Source organism: Habropoda laboriosa, unplaced genomic scaffold, assembly GCF_001263275.1.
Source record: "Habropoda laboriosa isolate 0110345459 unplaced genomic scaffold, ASM126327v1 scaffold92, whole genome shotgun sequence".
Lineage (NCBI taxonomy): Eukaryota > Metazoa > Arthropoda > Insecta > Hymenoptera > Apidae > Habropoda > Habropoda laboriosa.
The window spans coordinates 1,529,715-1,555,997 of NW_017100268.1; the positions used below are offsets into that span (position 1 = coordinate 1,529,715).

Here is a 26,283-nt window from a genome sequence, read left to right on the forward strand (position 1 = left end):
TCTTCTTTTCTTTCTTTCCCTCCATTCCGTTTCCACCTTCCTGCTTTCACGAGCTTCTCAAGATTCTACGCGCACGTTCCTTGCCCCATTCCCTTCCCTTCCCCCCCGGTTGACATCCTGCCGGAACGATCAACGCGATAGTGTCCCGCGGTTAAATGAATAAATAATTCCGCACCAACCACCCCGCACGCCCCTTCCGTTTTCGCCTGGACACCTTAAATAAAAAGTCTCTCGTACTATCAGCGATCGATGACGGACATCAACGCGTCGGAGAGTCGAGTTTATTTATTACAGAACATCGTGTTTCGTACGTGCTTCACGTGGGCCTCGCGCTCGACGAGAGACAGCTGATTTATAATCCTCCTCGAACGTACTCTATTCTATTAGGTTGGTGCAAACGAGCCGCCGTGGATCTTCTACGGTGGAAATTTTCGGGTCGATATTATGGCGTGCTAAATTTCGTACGATCGTCGAATTTTGTGCAGAGTAGCCGGAAAGGTGGAATTTGCTGCGGTACACGTGTACCGAATCGGGGGGAAATTGATTGTACGGACGTGATGAATAGTCAAGATAATCGCGTAATTTTGTTGTATTATAAATTTGGTATTGTAAATAATATTTAAACATTTTTTATAATTTGTTGGCGTGTTTAAAAATTTTCGATTGGAAAATTTGTTGGGATATTTGGAAATGGTCTGCAAAATTCAGGACTAGTGTCTCTTCATTGGAAAGTGAGCCAAGAGGAAAGCCGGATAATTCGGTGAACGATAACGGTAAGAAATATGAAATTTTGCCTGCCAATTTCTATTCACCCGACCTTTCCCCAACAGTCTACCATTTCTTCAAACACCGAAAATTTTGTTTCTTCGATAAATCGTTCCAAAATAAAGACAGCATTCGAAGAATTTTTCAATTGAAGAACCGACGATTTCTATAAATTCAGAATAACAAAACTACTACAATTAATCACACGGATACTATTTCGATGAACGCTTCACATGCACCAACCTAACACCTTCGAGAATGTACAAACGAAATTACAAGGCCATTCAATCACAAATATTTCGTACAGTTGGGTATAAAACAATCTTTATTATTTCATAGTTTGTAAAGAGGTGAAAGATCGGGTAAACATTTGCTTTTTTTCTTCAGCTAAACTATTTATTCATTATTGCGAGAGGTGTGCGTATATGTAATGTGTGTAAGTCCGAGGATGAGCAAGCAACGGGATGAAAGCCTGGCGCGTGCATGAGGCGGTTGCCGATCGGTTGCACGAGCAAGGTTGGCTGAACCCGCGACGCGAGGACTTCTAGGATGGTTTTGGTTTGATCAAACGATCCTCTGTACATCCACCGCGGTATATTCTGCAAGTTTCCCGATGAACCGTTGCGCGTCCGGTCATCTCGCTCTGGACGTGGACTCACGATCGGTAACAAAGGAGCATAAGATACATAAGGGTGTGAATCTGGATGAACAAAGGTCAGTCTGTGGGAGAGTCTTCCGAGTAAATGTACTGTAAATAAAACACGACGACCTGAATCTGTTACAGTGAAAAGGACACGTTAATCATTTCATCTCGCCCTTCCTTCCGCTACGTTACACCTCGGACGGTTCGCAAAGTTGAATAATCGGAATCGACAGACAATGCTTTTCTACGATTTTCCAGGCTACTGTATTGAGAAGATATAAAGAAGACTGTCTGTGCAAGAGTGAAAAAAGAAAAAAGGAGGGAAGGTAGTATTCTAAAATTGAGTTTCAACTGTAACATAAAGTACACACGCCCCAGAAGAATTGCAAATGATCACTTTAACGGAGTTCATTTCTCGACAAATGGCGCATACAGAGAACCTTGAGACAAATGAACGAGTTTCGCGTTTAAATGGAAATGAGCCGCCAGTCTCGGACCATTGTTCCCCGATTTCAACGACAGGAAATTCGCCGGAAAAGTCTTGCCAGTCCAACGATTCTCTGTGAACGTCCACGTCCATACGTTTCACGCACGTCGAAATGGATCAAATGATCATCAGCTTCGTCTTTATTTACCGCGACAGCTGCTACTTGGCAATCTGTATTACGTGAAATAGAGATGTCGGCATAAATGTATCGAACTGGAAAGTACGTATCGGCTGATGTCTCTCGAAACGGCCAGCCACAGTGAAACAGTTCGAAATTACTCGGTCTTTGTCTTTCAACGAGACATTGTTTTATCGTGTAATTCGTTATCTTCCACTTTTACGTTCGGAAATATTTCCACGGAAAATGAATGGAAACGGTGATATTACGAAGAAAGTATCGCGGTGCAAGAATGCACAGTGTTGCTCCGAGAATATCGTAAAATTTAATACGTTTCATTCGCGGCACGTGTATAGGCCGAGCATCTGCGTCTGATTATTGACTGACTTATACTACTGCGGAATATAAACTACCTCTGAAGATTCCTCGGTGATGTAAATTGACTTTCAGCGATTCGACGGATTTCCTTATCCGTTTCTACGGTACATTCACCGACGAAATACTATTTAAATGACTGAGAAATTTAATTTGCAATAAACATGCAACAATTACCGACGAGAAATTTAATTATCCAAAGTTTGTAGTTTAAATTTATCGTGTTCTTGCTTTGGTAAACAATCAAACAGCGATTGTTTCGAATTATTGCCCACTTGGGACGTTGCACAAAGTACATTCTTCGAAATCGTAAATCTAATAACATAATGAACACTTCAAACTAGATTCAGAGTCAACTAAGCTGCTCTTTCTCGCGGCACTGATTGAAATTAATTCGATCAATTAAGACAATCGTAAAGCCTTCTCGAAAGAACGTAACAGAGTGTATTAAGCGGCGAGAGTCTAATTTACAGTGCCGCGCGAAGAAATACGTGAATAAATAAACATCGTTGTCCTGGATAAATTTAAACACGCTAAATTTAACGTCGCCTAACGAATTCCGAGCGAAGTTTGAACAGCGTTGGTAAATTCAAAAAGACGTGAAAAAATAAACAAGCTCGGGGATGAAATCGTTTAATCTATAATACCGTTCATCGTCGAGAGGAGATTAAATTTAATCTAGAACAATTCACTGCAACCGTTCGCTGTGCAACATTGGTAGCGACGAGTTGAACCATTCAACAGCTGGCAAATCGATTTAATGAGTTTATTCCGATTTTATCGACAACGTTAAGTTAATGGAACCAGACTGTTATAACAGATTAAGAGATTGGATTCGTCGATTTCTATTGTTCACAGATCAAGTCGATTAACTTTCACGACCTATCCATTTCCCTGGCTACATTTATTACGGCCTGTACCAACGATTGTTAGTTGTTACGCAAATTACACGGCTAATTCACGTGCAAATATTTGTCTTTCATTGTTACAAGGAATTTGCAATTTTCTGTTAAATTAATTTTCATTTCCTATCGATAAATATTTTCTTTTTCACCAATTTTCCTTCAAAAATTGTACGTAGAGAAAATGACCATTTTTAAATATTTTAGAAATACAATTTAACGAAATTTCGAGTGTAATGAAATTAATATATAATATTAAAAATGAAATGGCTAATAATATAATAAAAATTTAACGCTCTCTCTAACATAGAATTATTATTTAGAAATGACTAAATTTGACGCTAACTATCATTTCACCGTGAGTTTTGCTTCGTGAAAGTTGTACGGAAGAAAGGAGCGCAAACAATACTTGTGTCGCAACGATACAAACATTCCACGGTAATCCTACTTTCTACATATCGATGTGAGACAGACTGTGAGCACCCATTTATTTACGTCCAATTTGTCGACGTTTCGAAACAGCCAAAAGCATCGCAAAAATACCGGCTAATTGCGTAAAAAACGTAAAATTCTCCGTAGCTTTTGCGACCCTATTCAAAATGTACACCTGTTAACAGGTGATTAATCCGTCGTATGAAAGCGCGCACTTTTCGAACACGCTACAAAGTAATATTTAATCGCGCTTCCATGACGGTTCACCTACGAGATATCAAAGGCATATTGAACGTCCAAATAATCTCGCTGGTCTTTTTCAGAATGTCAAAAGGAATGCATTATGGTAGCAATTCATTTCAAGCTTTGTGCTGTTTAAAAACACCGACTTTGCAGTAATGTAAGAATCTCTTTCGAATTTTTTAAGCACATAATCACACAATATACACGTGCACAAAGGTGTAAGAAATGCGAGATTTCGGCGGCGAAGTGGTGGACTGAACTTTGTCACCCAGGAAGAAAAAGCGCGCGGGTACCTGAGGGTACCATAAACTAAGCCCTTTCCCTGGAAAGTCGAACGAGGGGGTTCCAACGGGATACGCGGAGAGGACACTCTGGAAATAGCCGTCGAGCGAGACGGACACCGGAGCACTTAGCAGTCGCTTAGAACTACACTTTAATACATTTTTGGTTAGGTGTTAAATTTATTTCAGTTGTGCTGACAAAGGTCTCGGCAAGTTCGTAATAGAAGAGAAAAGAGAGCGATACCGTATGCAAATGAAAGCTAAAAATGTGATCTCTTTGATAACCAATGACGTATTAAAGAGAGAAACTCCTAGCTAAATGAATCCTTCTCCAGGACGAAAGTAATCTTTCTTCTCTCTTGTCAAATGTGTATCATCGTCAAACTTCACATTGGATTTCGAATAAGTTGAAATTCGCAAAATTTCAATCAGTCTGAAAATTATCTATTTACTTTCACCTTTCCAGAAATTAGGCAGTTTAGAAATCAAATTTGAAAAAGCTAAAACTTCACAGAAACTGAAAATTGCGTCTCTAAAGACTGTTCATTCAACCATTTTCCAACATTTATCGGTCAAATTATTGCTACACTGTGCACACTACTGTTTCGTCGTGTCTCTTATGCTTGTTACGTTTCACGATTTTCTTAGCCAGACAGAATGTCCGAATTTTAATTGCCTGTCAGTCGTGAAACGCGGAAGACAGAGAAACTTTCATTGCTTCGTGACAGTCGCCTCGAATTGAATCGGCCAGAGAGAACCGGTCGTGATCGATCTAACCGAACTAACTGACCTCGTGCAACATTGTAGTTAGAAACAGCGGCTCAATAGATCGGATTATCGGCGGCATTTAATCATCTCGAGGTATCGCAAACCGGTTCCTAGTGGCTCGTTACTAGTCGTTCTGCATTAAACATTCCGCGAAAAATCGCACACTTTCTGCTACCGTGTCGCTGATTTCTTTCAATCTCGGTAGATTTAGTGGTAGACATGATCAACTAATTTGTGCAAACTTTTAGTCTGCTATAGCGAAGAGTCTGCAACATAGTAAACTTTGAAGCAATGAAAAATCGAGGAAAGTAGGCTGACTTATTACCCTTCCGTCCTCAATATTTGTGTAAACTTTTAGTCTAAGAATACCGAAGAGTTTGCAACATAATAAATGCTGAAGCATTGAAAAATCGAGGAAAATAGGCTGACTTGTTATCCTTTCGTCCTCAATATTTCTGGCTGGTTAATTGTGTAAACTTTTAGTCTCCTATATCGAAGAATTTGCAAGATATTAAATGTTAAAGTAGGCTGACACACTATCATCTTTCTAACTGACTGAAAGAAAGATAATATCTCACTTTGGGGATCGTTGAAATTTATTTGACTTAAACTCGCGCTAATATTTTCTACCGAAACAAGTTTATTAAAATTTTATTTATTGCTAAAATTGAACATTTCACTTCGTTTAACACAAAAACTATACACTTTTCCATGTTATCCTTCAATAGTAAATTACCTCCTAATATTAGGATTTCCAGTTGTCAGAAACAGAAATCCCACATCAAGCTGTTCATTTGCTGAAACCGCATCCACTGTACCAAACACTGTTTCTACTGTAGAACCTGCATTTAACCATCATTTTACTTCCATCTAATACACTGTTTACTTATTCCTCGTTTCTTCAAACGTGCACGAAAAATACAGTTGTCAGATTTTTCCATTATTTTTCTAGTTGTCACCTTGATCTACGTCTGACTGATCTGCCAAGGATGGACACGATGCAGGTAGACGTAAAGTAGGATAATCGCGGTAGATTTCTCTTCAACAGGGAAATTAATCGAGCCTCTCAGAAGCCAAAATAATTCACTCCATTTTTCGACATTCTCCCAATTTTAGTATCAAAGCAGATGCTTGGTGCCTAAGTTTTCGTCCAGTTTTCAGGTGCTTGATAAATTTTACGATTCCACAATAAATAGAGCATTCTTAATTTAAATAGAAAACTTAACATTCGTTGTAGTCACTTTGGCTTCTTAACGGCTCAATTAATACTACGTTTAAAAGAGAGCATTGTCTTCGTAGCAAAACAATCCACGGTGAAATACTCGTCGGTATAAACATCTTCCAAGAATGCTGTACCTCGAGCAAATAAATATTCACGAAACGATGCTCGCTGTTGTTTGGCCCACGTTCGACCTTAAACTGAGCATGTTTTTTGTTTATTTACATCGTTCATTCGGTTCACGCCGCGACGGTAGTTTACGTTAAATAATTCCGCGGCTTCCATGAATGAAACAGTTTTCGTGAATCAACGTGACGTCAATTCGTATGACGAATTAATAATAGATTGGAGGTTGTGGTGCATACGCGACTTCTCGTTGTTTGCGAGAAACCAGCCTGGTTCTTTATTGTTAAGTAAATCACGAAGTCTAACTGGAATTCAGAGTGTTTGGAGACTCGAGACAAATTTCTGATATACTTTCTACATGTTGAACGAAATTAACATCAGATTTGACGAATTCTGACAATTTTACAATCTTTTTGCGTCTGTATCAAAATTGTCAAATTTTCCAAACATTTTTCGTACCTATCAATTTAAAATTTCACAATTAATATTAGATTTGACGAATTTTCTAAGCAACTTTAATCAAACGCTTATCAACCCTTTCGTGCCTCTACAAAAATTGCCAAATCTTCCGAACATTTCTCATGCTCGTCAATTCGAAATTACACAATTCCAAATTACGCAACGTTAGAAACGACGAAATCTCTAAATCTGGACCGATCGTCCCTATCGTTCAACAGAGATTCGTATTATACAACCTGCGTCTAAATTTACCCGTGAAATTCAATTAGTCATCCTCGACATCAGAAAAAAGGAGATATGAAAGATACCGTCATTTTTTTCCCCTCTCGAACTCAGCCGTTCGTCGTCGTAAACATTGGTCCGCGACAGAAATCGATCAACTTGTTTATCGTTCCTTCACCTGTCCCCTCTGTATCTCGAATTAAATCGCAGCTAGAAGCACGAGAGATAGAGAGAGAGAGAGAGGGAGAGAGAGGAGGGAGAGAAGGAGATCGGATGGCTGATCGTAAACGGCGAAGAAAGGAGCCCCCGCGTAAGTCGTAAAGAGAGCAGCCGTTTCTATTGACTCACCACATATTGAGGAACTTTTCTCGCACCTTCCGCTTCATGCTGTCGCTTTTCCGACGATACTGCAATCTGCGGCAGGAATCCGCGTAAAGGGGCTCTGGAAGCTGTTTGTAGAAACCTGAAAGATGACATCGGTCTGGAAATTGAACCGGAAAATGTTCGGTGTTCCGTTACATCGACGCGTGAACCGTGCTTCTGATCCATAGTTCTACGTTTTGAAATGTTCTGCTGTGACAAATTGAGACATTTTGTGCTCTCTATGTCAGTACTTAGGTGCTCGACTAATTATTTCGATTGCAAGACCACTTTTCTCGCGACTTCATTCCAACACTATTTATCAGAAATTTTGTCAATTTGGTGAATCGATCGTTTTTCAATCAAACTGAGAAATTTTGCGCTCTGTACATCAGTACTTAAGTACTCGACTAATTATTTCGATTGCAAGACCACTTTTCTCGCGACTTCACTCGAACACTATTTATCAGAAATTTTGTCAACTTGGTGAATTGATCGTTTTTGAATTAAATTGAGAAATTTCGCGCTCTGTACAGCACTGCTTAGCCACTCTACAAATTATTTCGATTGCAATACCATTTTTCTTTACTTTCCGTTGCAATACATCAGGAGGAACCGAAGGAGAGCCGGATAAAGAAAGGAAACACCATTGATCGATAGAATCGACAGAGTCGAGACGAATGTTGCTTCAACGGCGAGTTAAAAACCAAGAGTAAAAGCTCGGAGCCACGGTGACTTCGAGTAAATTAAAAACGTGAAAGCTTTCGACGCGTGGGATACGTCGAGTATTTTATCGCGATTATCGGCTTAATGCGGGTTTCCACCGTGCTGAAAACCGGGGAAAAAGTCTATCGCCGAGACAAACAAACGAACAGAGATCAGGGAAAAGAAGAAGAAAAGAGAAAAAGTCGAGGTTAAGGATTCTACGCATAAAAATAAACCAAAAATACACAATAAAAAGCTTAATTTAATTAAACAATTTATCCAGTCTTTTGTATCATATTTGAACTGATAAGCGATATTAATATCATTTTACTAACAATTTTCTTAATTTACATTCGTATTACCGAAGAAAGTATTGAAAATTCCATGTTAATTCGTACAAATCCTTGCCCTCTAAATTACAAAATATTTCGACGTTTTAATTATCCAAAAATCACTAAAAATTCCTTCTTTCAACTGCAAAATATTCACACCGTTTCTCCACGTAAATTATTTCCTCGCGAAGTGTGACGTTACCACTGTTTACAAATACAAAAGTATCAACTGGAAGCAACAGATTCTGCAAAGCTGAACCTTCAAATTCGATTTTCTCGAAAAGTAAGCTTTTTATGAAAAAGCTATTCTTTATTTCCGATTTATTTTTACATGTAGAATCACCCTCTGTCCGGTTGTACCAGCCGTACCTCTCGCCTCACCTCGTATACGCGTTTGGCTAGGAACCGAAGATAGGAATAGCTGCGACGGTTCCTTGCACAGGCAAATATTTATTCAGCGGAAGGCTTATTCGGCCGCTGTGCTGTTTATCCGCGCGTATATCTATCGTCCCCGGTGGATCGGTAGCGTCAGAACGGTTTTTCGATTCGGCAAGGAAATTTTCTAAACGTTCCACAATTTTTCTACCTTCTCTTTTCCTCTATTCTCTAAACAACGGCCATCGACGGCGGAGAGTACTCGAAAAAGTTCGCGCGGTGAAAAACACTCGGGAGAAGATCGAGAAAGAATTTTTCGTGGAACGAAGTTTCGGTAAGCTCGCCGAATGAAACGATGTTTCAAATCGCGAGACGAGTTTCTCTTCCCCTCGTTCCACCCCCGCGTGTTCTTTTCACAGTCGAGGTTCGACGTCTGGGAAAAATTCGGCAGCAGTTATCGAAGCGGCCGAAATTCGCGCACGAGAAACGAACAATTGCCGTTGAAGTTTCATTTTTCCAGCTGACAGAGTGGGAAGAGAGAAACGTTTCGGGGAAGCAGCGTATTGTGCGATATGACACGAAAGCAAAGGAAGAAACCGGCGGCAGCGGAAGGGACGGGAGCGAAAACGCGGAACTCGGGACGCTTTCGGATTGCCTCTGTCCGGTTCCCTCTGCTCCTTTATTTTTCGCACACGGTTCTTTGACCGGCTGTGCAACTTCGAGCGCGACCCGTGTTTGCGCGGCGCGCAATCGACGAGAAATAAAACAGAACGGAACAGCTCGCTCGTTTTCTGTTCCACGGTGTTTAATTCCGATTCTCGATCGAATTCGACGAACAACCGGCTCTCGAGCGTTTAACAATAGAGAATCATCGGGAAGAAAAGAGAACCGACAAAAAGTTGGAACAAAAGAACGGAAGGACAAGAGAATTCGATATTCTCGATACTCTTTCGATGTTTACGAAATTGTTTCTCGGTGAAATTTGAAAATTCTAGAAATACACGATTTACATCTCGAAAATCCTTTATTCCATTCCGTTTTCTGTGTGTGTATGCGGGGATGGACGGTTTACTTAGTGCAAAACTTACTCAACCAACTGAGATGGTCGTTGTGCTCCAACTTATTCTTGAAACTGTCGACCTGCCGCTTCAGTTCACGAAGAGCGAGCGTTGGTGTCGCGTACAGAGCTTCTTGATGCTCCCGAAGTTGCCGTTCCAAGGCCGCCACACGTCTTTCGAGAGCCCACAGCACTTCCGCCTCGATCACCCCTGACGAGGCCGGATGCGCTCCGACAATCTTCAAAAGAGGAGACACACTTCTTACAGCCACGCTCGAGACTCTTCGCTAAGTGTACATTGAGTGTATCGTAACTGTTCTACTCGTCATACAAGTAAAATACATTACTGCTTGGAGAAGATCATTGGTATTTTCTTTTTCTCCTCCTTTCATCGTTTCCCTGCTGCTCTCATTTATAAATACCCTATTTTTATTGGGGACAGACAACCCTGATGCGCCTAGAAAAACGGAAAAGTTTGGGAATTTTTTTCGTAGGTAACTGTCAAATGGAAAGCTTCAATTTTTTAGAGGATGTAAGTGTAACTTTCAGCTCTTTTCTCGAATTTTTAAAAGTAGGAATATTGCAAAATGGAAGAGTTATTGCGAAATATGTAGGGTATCATTTTTTCGATACAGCAATTATTTAATTTCTTAGAAACGTTTGAAGTTGATTTTTCTTTTTTTTTGACAAGAAGTTTCTCCTCTTCGTATTACCACTGTGTTTATAGTAATTAAAATTTTTAAAATATCGTACGATATATTGTCGATGAGACATTTTGTTTATGAATAGAAAAGAAGTTTTTATTTCAGACGTTCCAATCCTTGCCAGCGATCGATGTTCTAACAGGAGAAGTTTCGCAATAACTCCTCCATTTTGTAACCTTTCCACCTTTTAAAAATTGGGGAAAGAGGCTGAAAGTTACATTTATATCCTCTGACAAAATTGAAACATTTCATGTAATAGTTACCTATAAAAAAAATTCCCAAACTTTACCTATTTTTAGACGTTTCAGGGTGGTGCACCCCCTTAATTTGTGCACGACAAAATGCGATCATTTATCCACATTTTAGTAAAGATATAAAACGTAGAAATGTTTTACCATAACTGAGAAATCTTTATACTTTCATTCGTAAAACGTCTGTTATTATTTACAGTTTGCTACGACCCCCGATTTCAATTTTCAATAAATAACGCATTTCCTCGATTTTCCGCAGCATTCGAACCTATTTCGAACCTATTTATATATAACCTCTCTCTGTGTAAAATACGAAAAAGCATTTCTCGATACCTGTTCGAATATTTAATATCACCCGGAATAATATTGCACGCAACAAACGTACATTACATCTGCATCCTTCGTGCAACATTATTAATTACAATTCGTTACATCGCACAGAGTGAAACGCGCGAGAGACACTAAGCGATTCCTTGGATCACATTTATCAAAGCCGCGGCGAGTAATTTGCCCGATGAGCGAGCGAAATATAGTCGTCGAAGGAAGATTTCACCCCGATTAAAAGCAGATTCGTGAAATTTCCATTCTCCAGCCAGTCTACGCCAGATCACCGTATTTTTTCCAACGAAACAATAGAAAAGCTTTCGTCGCAACGAGTCCCCGCTGAAAGGATTAAAATCGAGAAGTTCCAACAATCGGACGAGAAATTTTCTTCCCTGCCTTATACCCCGGATGAAAGTCACATTTTTCTCGTTAAATTGAAATTTACATTCCGTCACATGCACGTGATTAATCAACGCCAATTTCGCGGAAATACTTTCCGCGTGGTACAACAGGGAAGACTTGAAAAGTTTCGCGGAAGCGTCAGAGCTGCACCCAAGTTTTTCAATTCGATCTTAAAACTCGTGGAACGTTAAGAGATAGAGAAGGGTCCCGGCGAATTACACAAATTAAACCGAGAAAACGCTCCAAGGAACGACTGAGACAGTTGTGCAAGACAGCTGGATCGTTACCTGAAGAACATAGGGAGAGTCTGGTGTGTTCGCCGGCAAATTAGTTGAAATGTTCAACACTTTGTCCCCCTTGCAAAGCTTCACGATGTCCAGAGGACCAGCCTCCGCTGCATTTCTAAAGAGTTCTGAAACATAAAGTGGAAATTGTGAGAACGATAATTGTGTTAACAGAACATAGGTACAGTTTAAAGGACGTTATAGCGGCGATAAATATTTCATTACGCGTTTATCTGTCTCTGATTGCGACACATTCGATTAACTGTATCGATATGGAATAAAATTGCAGGAAATTGTTTCTACCTATTAATATTTCACGATCCTCTGTCGCTTTTCGGGAAACGAGATTTTCGACGTTCCCGCGTATCTGCAATTTTAATGATTCGTTAAGTGAAATGCATAAAATTCGACGCGTTTACGCGGATCGTAAACGTACAGGTGTTGTTCTCTCAGTAACGTGAAAACTATGCAAATTTTTGATAAACCTGTACCCTACGAGAGTTGTCGAGTATCATTTGGCTATTTTTGACGAAGGATATTTTATACAAGGATAGGAAAGAATAATTAATTTTTAATTGAAGCACAATTTCTTGAGAATTTCGATCGTTTGAAAATTTTTAGCAAAAATCCTTGAAAAAATTTCACCAAAATCTCCGTAAAAGTATCTAAAATCTGTGTAAACATGAATAAATTATTAAATTCCATTTGGCTATTTCTGGTGAAGGAGAATTAATAAAACTGTACAAGAGTAAGAAGAAATGAACAGTAAATAAGAATAACAATATCTCGAAAGTTTCCATGATCGATCTTTTCAGAATTTCTATTAGAAAACCTTGCAAAAATTTCCCCAAAATCTCCAAAATTACCAAAACAAAACCTCCGAAACTACTTTTATCAGCTTAAAATCTTCCTCACACCTCTGTCGCATAAACAACCCATGCACATGTTGCTCACGTTAATTTTGAACCGTCGAATCGCGGCTCTCATACGACCATTAAATTTCGTCAGGGTTAAGCATCCCTCTGTTCGCGCGCGGCCAGTTTAACGGGAGAACAAACGGCGCCGCGTTAAAAATCCACGGGAAACCGTTCGGTGAATTGATTATTCAAATAGCGCGGTCCGAAGCGTTGTATCGTCTCGGTGATATCGAGCGTAACGACATTTTACAAGTGCATGTTTTATGCATTTTCAAGCGGGCCCGCACAGTCGCGCGTAACTTCAACTAACGCGTGCATTATGTCGGCGCAATTACGGTCACAATACCTGAACGGGGACAGTGTCGCGCGTCTTCATTTCCATCCAGTTTCGCCGAAATTATTCAGTGTCGCGAGATACCGACACGTTTGACTAGAGGAAGACGCGGAAATTGTTCACACGAGGAGCGTTTGTACAAACGCCGCGCGTTACAATTCTATCGTGAATAATTTACGGAGAACACTTTCTGTGTCGCGGTCATCTCTTTGTGTTGTTCGAAATTTCAAGTGATTCACTTTCAGGTAATTCAGGTATTTCTTACTCGTAACGAGAGGTTAACTTTAAAAGGAGATTTTTTTAAACTTTGCAGAGAACCTCGGGCAATTTCTTTTTTCGCTACTTTCTGGCTCTTCGGGTTAATATGTGCTACCCTGTTTCTGTGTGTACCTTGAAAATTGTAGTAGATATAAAAATTAGTGTACATTTTTGACCTGACAAAGAGAATTCCTTAAAATAAAGATAGTGGAGAATGTTTTCTCTATTTAAACTATTGGATTATGGGAGTTATTGGTTGTTAAATAATTAATAATCCTTATTTTAAACTATAAACTTTTATTAGACACAAGGAAGGTGCGCTTTTCTACTTGACGGTAAGAGCACTGCCTACGGACTGAGAATGCTCCTACGCAACGCCCTAATATTATCTACGACCCCGCTTGGGACCGAAGGGCCTTTTGTCACGTATCAGAAACATTTAAAAACGTATAATAAACATTTTGTGAGGCTAAACGGATTTTGTGGTTGTATAAAACTTGATAATAAGTTCAATAGCAATATATTTTATGACAATAACTGTAAACACACGTAAAAAGAAATAATGATAATTTGATCAACGCTCGCTAAATACATATATCTCGCAATAAATTCTCACGTACTCACTGATATCAATAACAACGCGCTTCTCCTGTTTTTTACCCGCAGTTACCCTGTATGATCCGCTCGTTTACCAAATCTCGAGACGATTCGACATACTCACTACATTCACGCCATCACTCACAACTTATTATTAAACCAATTCCACAGATTTCTCCGAATGTGTAGAAAAGTAATATATACTTCCTAGTAAGGCGTTAGATTAATTTTTGTTATATCAAACTTACTGATAAATCTAACATAAACAACAAAGTTTGAACGATTTCATAGCACAGATTGAATTCAATTTTTAAACGTGCTTAAATTTCATGCTGCATTAATAATCTGTTATAAGACTGTATTAACATGTAAAATGAAAAAAAGTGAGATGGATATTACTTGCGTCCCAATGCAATTAAATTGCAAAAAAGGACCTCCCTGTGCTAGTCGCTTGATAAAGAAACGACTGAGATTTAAAGCTCGTATTTTCACCAATTTTAAATAATAAAAAAAATACATAACAATTATCTATTATCTGAAGCTTCTTATCTCCGAAATATCATCAGACATACACAGTTTCCACTATACTCCCTAAAAACTATCATTCCTTCACCTTCAGAAAGGCTCAAATTATTCCAACTCCGAGATGCGTTAAATTCTCAAGAAATTCTAACAGAACAATCGCACGATTCCACAAAAATCCTCGAAACGTTCCAACCACGAAAAATCCTTCCACTTCCTCCAAAACACCCAACTCTCACAACTTCGATTCCGCGAAACTCAGCGAAGCGAGCAACCCTAATTCCCACCGCAGAACTCGCAAATCTCTCGAGATCCAAATACAGCGGGAGATTAAAAGTAACAAAGGTGACTGGTTCCACCGATCCAAACCGCGATTTTCCGAGCAACGTAACGCCTGGAGCATCGGCGAATTCCATAAATTCAGCATCGAACGAACGGACAGATCTTGATTAACCAACATCGTAGCCAAGTTATCGACGCATAAATCCCAAACGGCGGGGCAAATGAAATTACCATTTAACAAATGCACGGCTGTTTCTTGCTTTCACGGGGCAGAGGCCGTGCGCAGAAGCGTGAACGCGAAATGCTGATGAATGCACGGAGGCTGGAAAATATTCTCGCCTCTGTATTATAGAGGATTAACACGTTTCCCAATGAATAATGGGTAGCGGTACAACGCTGCCCCGGCGACAATTAATCATCGGTTCGTAGGTGTACGCGTTCTAATGTAGATTTATACCGTGCAGTAAACCAATACCGCGGGCGTTCTGTTCGAGCTTGCGAATAATAAGCAACGAATTATCGAGCGACAGAGCTAACTGAATAATTACTCGGCGAGCTTTATCCTGGAGGACGCAAAGTTGCGTGTGTAATCGACGTATCGGTCTGCGTGGAACAATTCTAAATCCGGCGAAATTAGCCCCCAAAGACACGTTCGAAAATTATTCCACAGATTTCGTTGTCTCGAAAACGTGCAGCTCGCACATTTGTAACGATAACTACCTGGAAAGTAACGAGGGTTTCTTGTTGCGCGCGTTGTTGTTGCCAAGTTTGGATATTAACATGCGCGGAAGTGAGACGAAGTTCAAACTCGCCGTGTGTGGTATTTTGCACCGCGATGCGTTAAGTTTTCGATAGTTTCGAGCGAAAATTGAGAAATGGAGTTTTCAGTTGTTCGATGTCGAAGCTTCTGATAGACCGTTAACACTCTTTATCGAAGTTATCCTAAATTCAATAAAAATGACGATATTTTAGTTCCGGTAATTTCAGAATCTCGTGAAAGCTGACGAATTTAACCCTTTGCGCTCGAAGATCTTTTTGCCATAGATAAATTACAAATTTTCATATTAAAGATCGCTTCCTTCAAACTATTTCGCTGCTTATAAATTTACGAGAGGCCCATAAGGACCATTTTTACCAAGCGGTCAATAACGTCGCTTCTCAGTCGCCACACGAGTGCAAAGGATCAATATCGTAGAGAGATAATTTATATTCTTTATCACTATTATCTTGAATTTATCAGTGTTGTTCAGTTTATTCTACAATAAAATTTATCTGTTTATTTGACATTTTTTTCCCGCAGTGGAAGGACGCAGAGTATTTTTACATTTGCCACAGCAAATGCAAATGTATCACAGAAGCTGCGAGGAATATCTCTTCAAATCACTCCGTTCGTATTCCTCGTAATTTTACAACACCGCCGAAGAAAATCAATCGCGTTACGTAAAAAATGAGGATGAAAAGTAAACGTCGTATTGAAAAACTTAAATTGCGTAGAACGAAGGTGTGTTCCGCTATAAGCTACCATTACGTTCTACGTTAATAAAAGATTACCAAAGCAGAGAAAGAATTTCGAAGAGGAAACAGAGTGGATAGAATGGTAGCTGTTATTCCGAACAAGCTAAAAACCAAGAATTTACGTGGCTTCTGGATCGCAGCTGTAAAAGAAGAAAAGTACTAATGGTATCCGACCAATGAGTAAAAACAAAAAAAAAAAAGAAAAAAAAACAGGAGAAGAGGATAAAAGTCTCTGGCTATTGGAGATATCGATTCGACCGAAGCTTCCCTCGCCGTGTTACCAGAAGATTCATGATTCCCCGTGAAAAATGAGTTTTCCAACGAATCTGTCATATTTCGGACCATTTATAAAATTCAGCTTGTTGTTCTCTTTACAATTCTCCTTATTGCTTTCCTCTCTTTTCTCTGTAAACGACTGTCGTTCCTTTTTCACGAATATAAGGGGAGACACGGGAAAAAAACACACGACCAATCGACTTTTAATTAAATTTCCCTTACGCGAAATCGGCGAAGCACGTTCGAATGACGTGCAACGAACGTGATGAAATGTTGTGCGAAGCAGCTGTACGTTTTTGCTTTGGAAATTCCCTCCTCACGAGAAGACCACGCGTTACCCGTTAACTTTGAAAATCGATGGTTAAATAAAGTTCGGAGGATATTTCAACGTCTCTAGAGCATAATACGTAAAGCATCTCTAATTTTATGATTTTTTGAAGTCTACCTAGTTTAACTCTTCAATGTGTTTCTAAATCAAATCGAGACTGTTGCTTGGTTCGTATTTTTTTACTGTTAAAAATGTAAGAGGCTGCTGTGAAATATATTTCAAAGGGACACATTTTGTATATGTACGTTTAATTAATAAGAATTCTTTACAAAGAGCACCTTCTATTATACATTTTTCATCAAATATTCTTTGACACATTTTCAACATAAAAATACGCGTTTTAATTGCAACAATGAAGAAGTTACAGAATAAATCGACAAGTAAAGAGCACACGTCAAATTTCATCCACCGTGTTTTCTCTCGTTTCGACTCCACAATTCTATCTCCCACGAAAATAAAGGAAAGCTGTATGAAAAATTCTTGCCAAAGAAAAATAATGCTGTTAAGCAAGAATATCGCGAAAAATATTTTTCGAAACAGCCAATAAATCTCCAATTCCACGAAATACACAAATCGACGATTCACCTGCAATGATATTACATTCTCATAAATCCAAATTTCCAAACGAAAAATTCCACTTTCGACTGAATATCGTCCCCCGATAAATTCTCATTTCAAATTCGATTTAAAAAGCTCGTATATTTTTAATTGCCGTAAAGAAGTACGTTTCAAAAAAAAAATATTGTGTCCACGCAAATTTGATTAAAATTTCCTCCATCCGAGTTTCACGAGCGGCGCCCGTGATACGCGTCAAAGTGTTTCGCGTGCGCCTTTTATTTCACACACGCGACACGTCCATCCCCGTACGATGAAAAGCGCGAACAAATTCCACGCTGTCGTCCCAGGACTCGGAATAAAATACGCGAAAACCGGGGGTTCCTTTCCGAGACGAAATTCCGCGATGACCTGTTTCGTCGGCTTCGACTCGGATATAAAATCGAAGGAAAGCGGATCAACGATAAAAAGGAGGAAAACAGTCGAGGGGGTGGTGGAGATATTCGAAGGATTTTAAGTCCCGATTTACAGGCCGTTCTTGCTTTAATTTAAAAAATACCAAGGAAAATATTCCCGGCATTTTCACCGATCGTAAAAGCACTCCCTTTACGGCGAATCGTTTCGGCTAGTCGATCAAGACGCGGAAAAATGCGAAACCATCCCCGGCCGCGAGCGAAAAATCCCGGGAACAGCGCGTGCTACAATGAAAAATCTGTGAAAAACGTTTCGCCTGGCCTGCCGAATGTTACAAAACTCCGTGTGCCGTGTTACCCGGGATATTTCTCCGCAAAAGTTACACACATCGAACAGCGTATCGAGAGAACGTGAAATATTCGTTATATTCGATGGTTTCCCGCGTGTACCTATATTATTATCATTGACTGGGTATTACGGGCCGAGTTCGAAAAGTCAGGAACAAAAAATTATTACTGAGAATTGAAATAGTAGGATAGATTTTTCTGCGACGAGAATGTTTGCTGCCTTTTTCGCTGTTTTTTGGAATATTTTAATTCTACATTTCGCGATCTACGATTTGAAATAAAATTAACACGCGAGTGCCGGACAAATTCTACATAACTTGTCCACGGTGTCGAAATTAATTTTTTATTTAAGTACAACACACCCCAATATGCATAAATAATATGTCAACAGTTACAACTAGAATTATTTAAACGCATTGTGTGTTGATTTAGATGAAAATTTCATAATTATTACCATTTATTACGCGTTAAAACCGTTACCAACGCGTTAAAAATTGATATTCATTTGATAATATCTCTTTTGTATGATCGCAAAGAGTAGGAGAAGAAGCTGGATCAAACGTAATCAAGGAAAAAGGAAGGCGTAGGTGAGCAAAGGAAAATTCCAACGGCCGTGTTGTTCCAATATTCATGAACTTCCTGAACACCCGTTGTACATGACAGACAACGCAGACAACCCAGAGAGTGCGCACAGAACACGGGAACACGGCACGAGTGCAGCTCGCGTACCCACGCGTGCATTTGAATGGAGCCAGCTAATTAAACTGAAATTGTTCATAGCGTTGCGGGAATAATATTTAGAACGTGGCTGGTACTATCTTTCACCTTCCTTTTAAATATGTGGAAAAACGGGAATTGTATTATACAGTCATCGTTGAAAAGGTTATATTAACTGATTCAGCGCAACATTTAAAGGTGAAGTTTTTAGAACAATATGTTCGGTGAACGTCGCCTAATTACGCGTACATTTTACCCTTTTGTATTCTTGGTAAAGAGGAAAATTGATGAATTTTCATAAATTTTTGAAGCTTGCCAATTTTTAGGATCTAGCAATTTTCAAAATTTAGTAATTTTCAAAGCTTACCATCTTCAAAATTATCAATTTTCAAAGCTTACCATCTTCAAAGTTATCAATCTTTAAAGCTTACCATCTTCAAAATTACCAATTTTCAAAGCTTATCACTTTTCAAAATTGAGCAATTATCAAAGCAATCTAGATTCGCAATCTTCAAAATTACCAATTTTCAAAGCTTACCACTTTCTAAAATTTAGAAATTTTCGAAGCTTACCAATTCTCAAAGCTTACTAATCTTCAAAGCTTACCAATTTTCAAAACTTACCAATTCTCAAAGCATCCAATTTCTAAAATCTATCAATTCTCAAAGCTTACTAATTTGTAAAAGCTTACCAATTTTCAAAATTTATCAATTTTCAAAGCTTACCATCTTCAAAGTTATCAATTTTTAAAGTTTACCATCTTCAAAATTACCAATTTTCAAAGCTTACCACTTTCTAAAATTCAGAAATTTTCGAAGCTTACCAATTCTCAAAGCTTACTAATCTTCAAAGCTTACCAATTTTCAGAACTTACCAATTCTCAAAGCTTACCAATTTTCAAAGCTTACCAATTTTCAAAACTTACCAATTCTCAAAGCATCCAATTTCTAAAATCTATCAATTCTCAAACGCTTACTAATTTGTAAAAGCTTACCAATTTTCAAAGCTTACCAATTTTCAAAAGAAATGAAAATCACAAATACAAAAGCTACGTTCGAAAATTAACGATCGACAGAATCCATTGTTCTACGGATCCAAATTGTTCCATAGCGCTATTTACGAAAAAACGGCGCGCAGCTCGCTGAAAAACACGTCCAGACGAAATAATCTGAAAACGTTCATTCTTAACGGGCGTTGTATACGTTCTTTTACAGCGCGACAAATTTTACGAGGCCATCGTCGAATTTTCGCACCGACGGACCGTCTTATGGGTAACTGTTGCTCGCCCCTTCGCGTACATTTACATGATAATATCCACGTTCGACGCGATCTTGAACGCATCACCCACGCGTACATAAAACGACCTGACCCAGAAAGAGGGGCCGGAATGTCGTGAATGAACTATTCACACGAAACAGATGGAAACAGGGGGCAGTTTATTGGTTGTTGGCCAGGCCTCACTGCTGGCAATTCTCCTCCAATTTCTTCGACATGTTTTCATCAATAGGATATTCCACGTGAATCGTGTACAGAACGGAGTTGGTTTTGATTGATCGACTTTTTTCCACCCCTCCAGAACTTTGTCTCTTTCACAGCCGAACATTCTTCAAATTCATTCATTCTACGCTTTTGAAACCGTGACAGAGGAAAATGAAACGTTCTGCCACTTTTTTTGTTCATTTATAAACGCGAGGAAATATGAATTTCTATTTAACATGAGAATCCCCCCCCTCAGATAAAACGAAGAAATTTATTCGTTTGTTTGCGTTGCGAAGTTTAGTGCGCACATTTCGAGCGATAAAATAATTGCGAAAGTGAACGAGACAGGTAGTATAATAGTGTGTCATAATAAACGATTTCTTGATTGAGTCATTTTATTCACAGTCAGGAATTTCTTTTACTATTACCGTTCCAGTCAGACTGTTTAGTACTATCAATTACCGCGTATTACAACAAGGTTAGTGTTACATAGTGATTACGCGTATCGTGTGAAATCGGGTCGTACAGGAACGCGTTAAATCGTGTCGAAATTTCACGGCAGTAAAAGTAATAAAAGGAAACCCAGGCACACCCTTTTCCAACTTTGCGCCATCAAATGAGATATGTGCTACTATTATCACAGATGTGGGTGGATACGTGTGAACGTAAACAGCGAAGGAGGGAAATAAAAAAATTTCGCGATGTCGTAAAATCAGCAATCACTTATGAGAGAATAGCTCTTGCACAGAAGTAAACTTATTCGTTCTCCATTGTCTCTTCGAGTCGTATTTTTTCCTTCCTTCGAGGACAAGTAGATTTTATACGTGGTAAATTATGCACACGTGTATATTGATTACGAAGAGAAAATTCAAGGAAAATTCATTTCAGAGTATAAATATAAAATACGCGGAGATAACAAATCTCTTTGTAGTCGATACCGTGTTCGATAATAACACTAACGAATAATTCATTTTGCGCCACACGATTCAGATATCAACGATGTACTATAATTCAGAGTAATTAAGTAACGAATGAGCTTAACCCTTTTAGTGTTATAAATCTTAACCCTTTCAGCGATATAAAGGGTAAAAGAGATATTGACCTTTTTAGTGTTAGAAGGATAAAAAGATAATCTTAACCCTTTCAGTGCTATAAAATATACAAAGTAAAAAACGATCCTACATGATACGTGTACTATTGCAATATGATGTTAATAAATTTGAATAACTGCACTGTAAATTATTATAAGAAACCTTCCTTCTCTTAAAATTGCAGATATTGAAGATACGGTGACGTAAGACAGAATACGTACACTTGATAGTAGATGATGCATAAAAATGACATTCTTTATTCCGCGACGCGCAACGTCACGATTCCGAATGAGATCAGCCACGTGAATTGCTATTTAGCTAAAATCAGCTGCGCGTATTTCACGTTGGACATTTCAGCGGTAGTAGGTATGGCTACACGTCGAAAACGGATATTTTGTATATCTCTTCGACTTCTTCGTTCTCGAACAGCCTCATAGAGCGCGAACGTGAACGTGACAAGCGTACCGAGATTTCAGCTGTAAAATAATTGTTCGTTCGTTGGCAGAAATCCTGGAGAAAAAGGGCGATACAGCTTTTGGATACAGCGTGACAGGTAATTCGCGGCAGGAAATATTGTTTTTGACGGGGATAGCTTTTATTTTCCTCCGATAAACGCTACCATAAACCTTATGGCACGAAGAGTAAAAATCGTGATAAACGGGAATAACGCATGCTTTAAATTAACGCAGTCGTGATTATTTATTAAGCTTGTCACCTTGCTCTAATTAAATTTCGTCAGAATTTAATTTAAATATCATATTTATAACGCATTTAATTATAAATATTTTATAACTTTCAGCGAAAGAATTTTTAACTGAAAACGTTTAGTACAACGATAGTCAACATCGGAAAATTATAATATACTTCTCTTCTGTGCAACGAGTCGCCAATAACGCTCACCTATGTCCATTAATTTCTCATAATTTGAATTCATCAAATAGCTTCCCTAGTTAAAATATCCTCTAACTATTTGCACTACCTTGAACATAAATTTGCTTCAAATTTTCTACATACCACGTGAATTATAGTTTTCTCTAATAAATCATACCGTTCCAAAGAACAATATTAAAAAAATATCCATTTCTGGCCCGGAATGGAAACGAAAAGTTCTTGCACGCACGAATTCGGAGCCAGGAATGATCATTTTCTAACAGCTTCCTTTACAAAACAGATTTCCATTCAATCCCCTATAGTACTCATACAGAATACGAAAAACCGAAACAAAACCACGTGTCAACACCCGGTACACGAAAAACGACACAACAAGAAAATCGAACATTTCCGTTCCACTATTCCAGATTAGCGCATTGTCAACCGTAAACACCGAGCGTGCACTAAATTTGCCTAAAATTAGCGCGACCGATCCACTACATACGTACCAAACATTACACAAAGTCGCGTTACGTCACAGCGGCGGCACCATTGACGTTTACTCGTGGGGAAATTTTCCAAACGAGGAAAACGACCGACCACGGGCGGCAATTACACTCATCGAAATTACCAAAGCAAATGTTAGCTCGAGCACGCGGCCGCGCGGCGCGGCGTAGCGACGCGACGTCGAGAACGGAAAAAACTCGAGAATAATAGAGTCTTAAATTAGAATAGAGGTGGAAGGGAACGGGGTGTGCGGCGATCAAGGGTGGAGAAGACGGTGTGTACTCGACAGACTGTAAAAATCGACAAGCCGACTTTCATTGAACGCGGCATGCGCGATCGTTTGGCGAGTAAACTCTTTTTATTGAGCGCGGGGCTGGGAGGCGGATCGTGGAATCGTCGTTGAACCCTCTCTCTCTCTGCTAACCGCTTTACAGATACGACCGATCATTTTGTCGTTTCGAATGGAATTAGCGTCGGCATCGCGGCGGTCGTCGCGTCGTCGAGAGACCCTTGTTCCATATCGAATCACGATCGCCCTCCGTGGCAGGAGTTTTTCCCATTACGAACGATTTTAAGACAATTTCCATGAATTATTCAAGGCTGTGTTGAAAATTGCGGTTGGAGAATGTGTAGCTCTTGGGAATTAAAGGAAACGATTGTAAAATTGTAAGAATTTTCGAGGAAGTTCCTCAAACCTTTCAGAATCAGCGAGTTTTAGGGAGAACTTGATGACAAGCTCCGAGGATCTTTGTAAGAGAAACGCTTGAAATAAATAAATATCGAAGTTGTCTAATATAATGCTCACTAACAAATTATCGAAATAATAAATAGCAAAAGTGTTGCAAAGATGGTACCGATAACAATATTCGTAATTCACTTTCAACACGAGTGTGCACTCAACGTGGAAACAAAGAAATAAATATTGCACTATTGCAATATCGATAAATAAGGATTATCTCGATTTGCAAACAATTATACAATCTGACGACAGCAGGCAATAAAATGTAATAACGATAATTCGCAAGTAACTAACGATACGTCGTTAGCCTAAAAGGGTTATTTCCGGTTTCATCGTTAATTGCAGATATTTCGCTTTTCAATTTTTCCACGCATTTATCAATGCATAATCAAGTTTCTAAGGAATGCTTCTATCGACAACCATATCTCGTCGAGGTATTTGTTAAGTTTATCAGCTCTAACGCTCATTCCCGTCCCCTTTAAGTCAATTAATCCAACGAGGGATTGTGCTGTTCAATTCCGCGTACCTGCTGAAAGCAGCCCGAACCGCTGATCAATTTGCGCTTCCTCGACGTGTACTTCTGTCGAAAAGAATTAACGAAACATTGTGGTTTTATGAAAGCTCTCGTATCCGCCTATACACCAGCCGTGAAAACAATATCTAGTTGCGAACGAGGCCGAAATTGTTAGAATTCATTTTTGGCCAGCGTGCGATTCGAATTTGCAATTTGATCGACGGGGGACTGCATTCCTAGAACTTCCAAATACTCGTCGTTCTCCCTTTATAAAACCAACAAAAGAGCACCCATCGACGTGTATACACGCGTCCTCTTTCCTCTTTGCTGTGTTCCTTCCACAGCCACGTTTCAACGTAGCAGAAGAGAAAGAAATTTCGCGACACGTTCCCTCCTTCTTCGTGATTTCGAGCTTCTTCACCCTCGTCCAAATTTATTCGACAAAACGTACAGAACAAGCTTTCCAAAAAAAAAAAATGTAAAAGGAGAAGAATTACAGAAGGAGAACGTAATTCGAAACGAATCATCGATACCATAAATCCCACCCCCTCCCTCTTAGCGAGGAACCGTAAAACGGCGAATAAATCTGGCATTACCGCAGAATCACGGCAGACACAACGTCGACAACGTCGTGGGGCACATGCCTGCGTTACAAGCGATGCAAAGCACGCGGAGTCGATGATTCACCTGAAACGAGGTTAAATTGCCCTAAAACGGCGGCGTGACGCTCTCGCTGTCCGTTCAAAGGGGTCACACACCCGACGACCAACATCGAATATCAAAGTTCCCCATGAGATCTCCTTTCTCTCTTTCTCTCTCTCTCTCCCCAGCAACCGCCGTCACTCATCAACCCTCGATCATGTCCCACGTCCCCGTGTCCCCGCGTTGGCGAACGCGAGAGAAACTTAAGGTTACCGATGGAAATCAAAGTGGTCTTCCTACCTTCTCTCTTTCGCTCGTCCGTGTGCACGATTGAACGCGCGAGAGTATTTTGCCGCGAGCGACAGATCTTGCGGCTGGTTTGTCCTGGCTCACACGACCGCGGCTCCGTACGAAACGAAACGAACGTGGTGGCACATATACAGAGCGAAAGAAGGGGGAGAGCTATCTTCCGACCGTCCATTGGCTCTAATAGGATAATGAAACGTGAATCATGGATGTACGGCGGACGATTATATTTTTATTGTGACCCACGCTCAATTTATTCATTATTTTGTTGAGGCCAATATCATTGGTACGAGGTGTAGGAAGCCCATTGCGGTCGGAAAGCATCGCTCCAGAGTTCCTACGGGTCCCCGTGCTACTACTATTACTTTTTATTATCCGTCGTCGAATTAGAAAATAAAGTTCTACAGATGGATTGGCCACATCCTCCGATAATAATTAGCGACGACTGTCGTCGCTGGGAGAATGCGTCTGGCCTGTGTCGAAAGCACCCGATCTCTTCTCCACCGGTTGTTTCCACCGTTTGCACGTTCGTGTTCGTTTTCTCTTATCGTTCCAGGTGGAAAAGGCCGATTTCGAGATAACAGCGGTTGCTTGGAGTAAGTAAGGACGCGAAGAGAGGAGGAACGTTGCTTCTGGACGAGTTGGAATACAAACGACAGGAATATATTAAGTCGTTCGCGTAGTCCGGAAACTTGTTGAATCTGTGAAATAAATGGAAATTCTGGGAAGCTACGTCGGGTGAATGTAAAGGGAAACTTTTCGTTTTAATGCCTTCAATTTTAAGGAAGTAACTTTCGAGCTGCGAAATCTTCCGTTTAAAGGGAATGCTGTTTTCATTCAGCTTCTGCTGGATATTCTCTCCCAGATTCTTTTCTTCGAGTAGAGAATTTACCGTTTAAGAAGATTTAGATTGTTAATTTTTCAGAGAGTGATCGAGCGCAAATGAATTTAGTAGAAAATTGTGAAAGATCGAATTGTGACCAAGATTCATTTTTCCTTTCTTTCTGGCGTTCTATAATTGTCCTTTATTTCGCTTGATTAATTTTTCATATTTTCCTCATTTTCCAAAAGTCTTCCACAATTATCAAACGCGAAATGGTAGTAATTAATTTCTCGTCTAATCACTTTTCGTCTAATCTTTAGAACTTAGACAACAATTTAGTTCGAAATGCGAACTTCACTGATACCTATATAACGAACCAGACGACACACCGATGTTTTATTAAATTTACAATTCAG

At 39.5% G+C, this 26,283-nt stretch overlaps 1 protein-coding gene across 1 annotated transcript in view; it reads right to left on the reverse strand.

Annotated features, from left to right (window-relative positions):
• Window positions 1-26,283, reverse strand: part of LOC108573438 (cAMP-specific 3',5'-cyclic phosphodiesterase 4D) — a 58,263-nt gene that overhangs the window by 18,607 nt on the left and 13,373 nt on the right. Inside the window, exons 3-5 of the mRNA XM_017935888.1 lie at window positions 11,838-11,962; window positions 9,901-10,108; window positions 7,389-7,503 (exon numbers count right to left, since the gene is read on the reverse strand). Of these exons, the coding sequence (XP_017791377.1) occupies window positions 7,389-7,503; window positions 9,901-10,108; window positions 11,838-11,962 (448 nt within the window). The remainder of the gene's footprint in view (window positions 1-7,388; window positions 7,504-9,900; window positions 10,109-11,837; window positions 11,963-26,283) is intronic.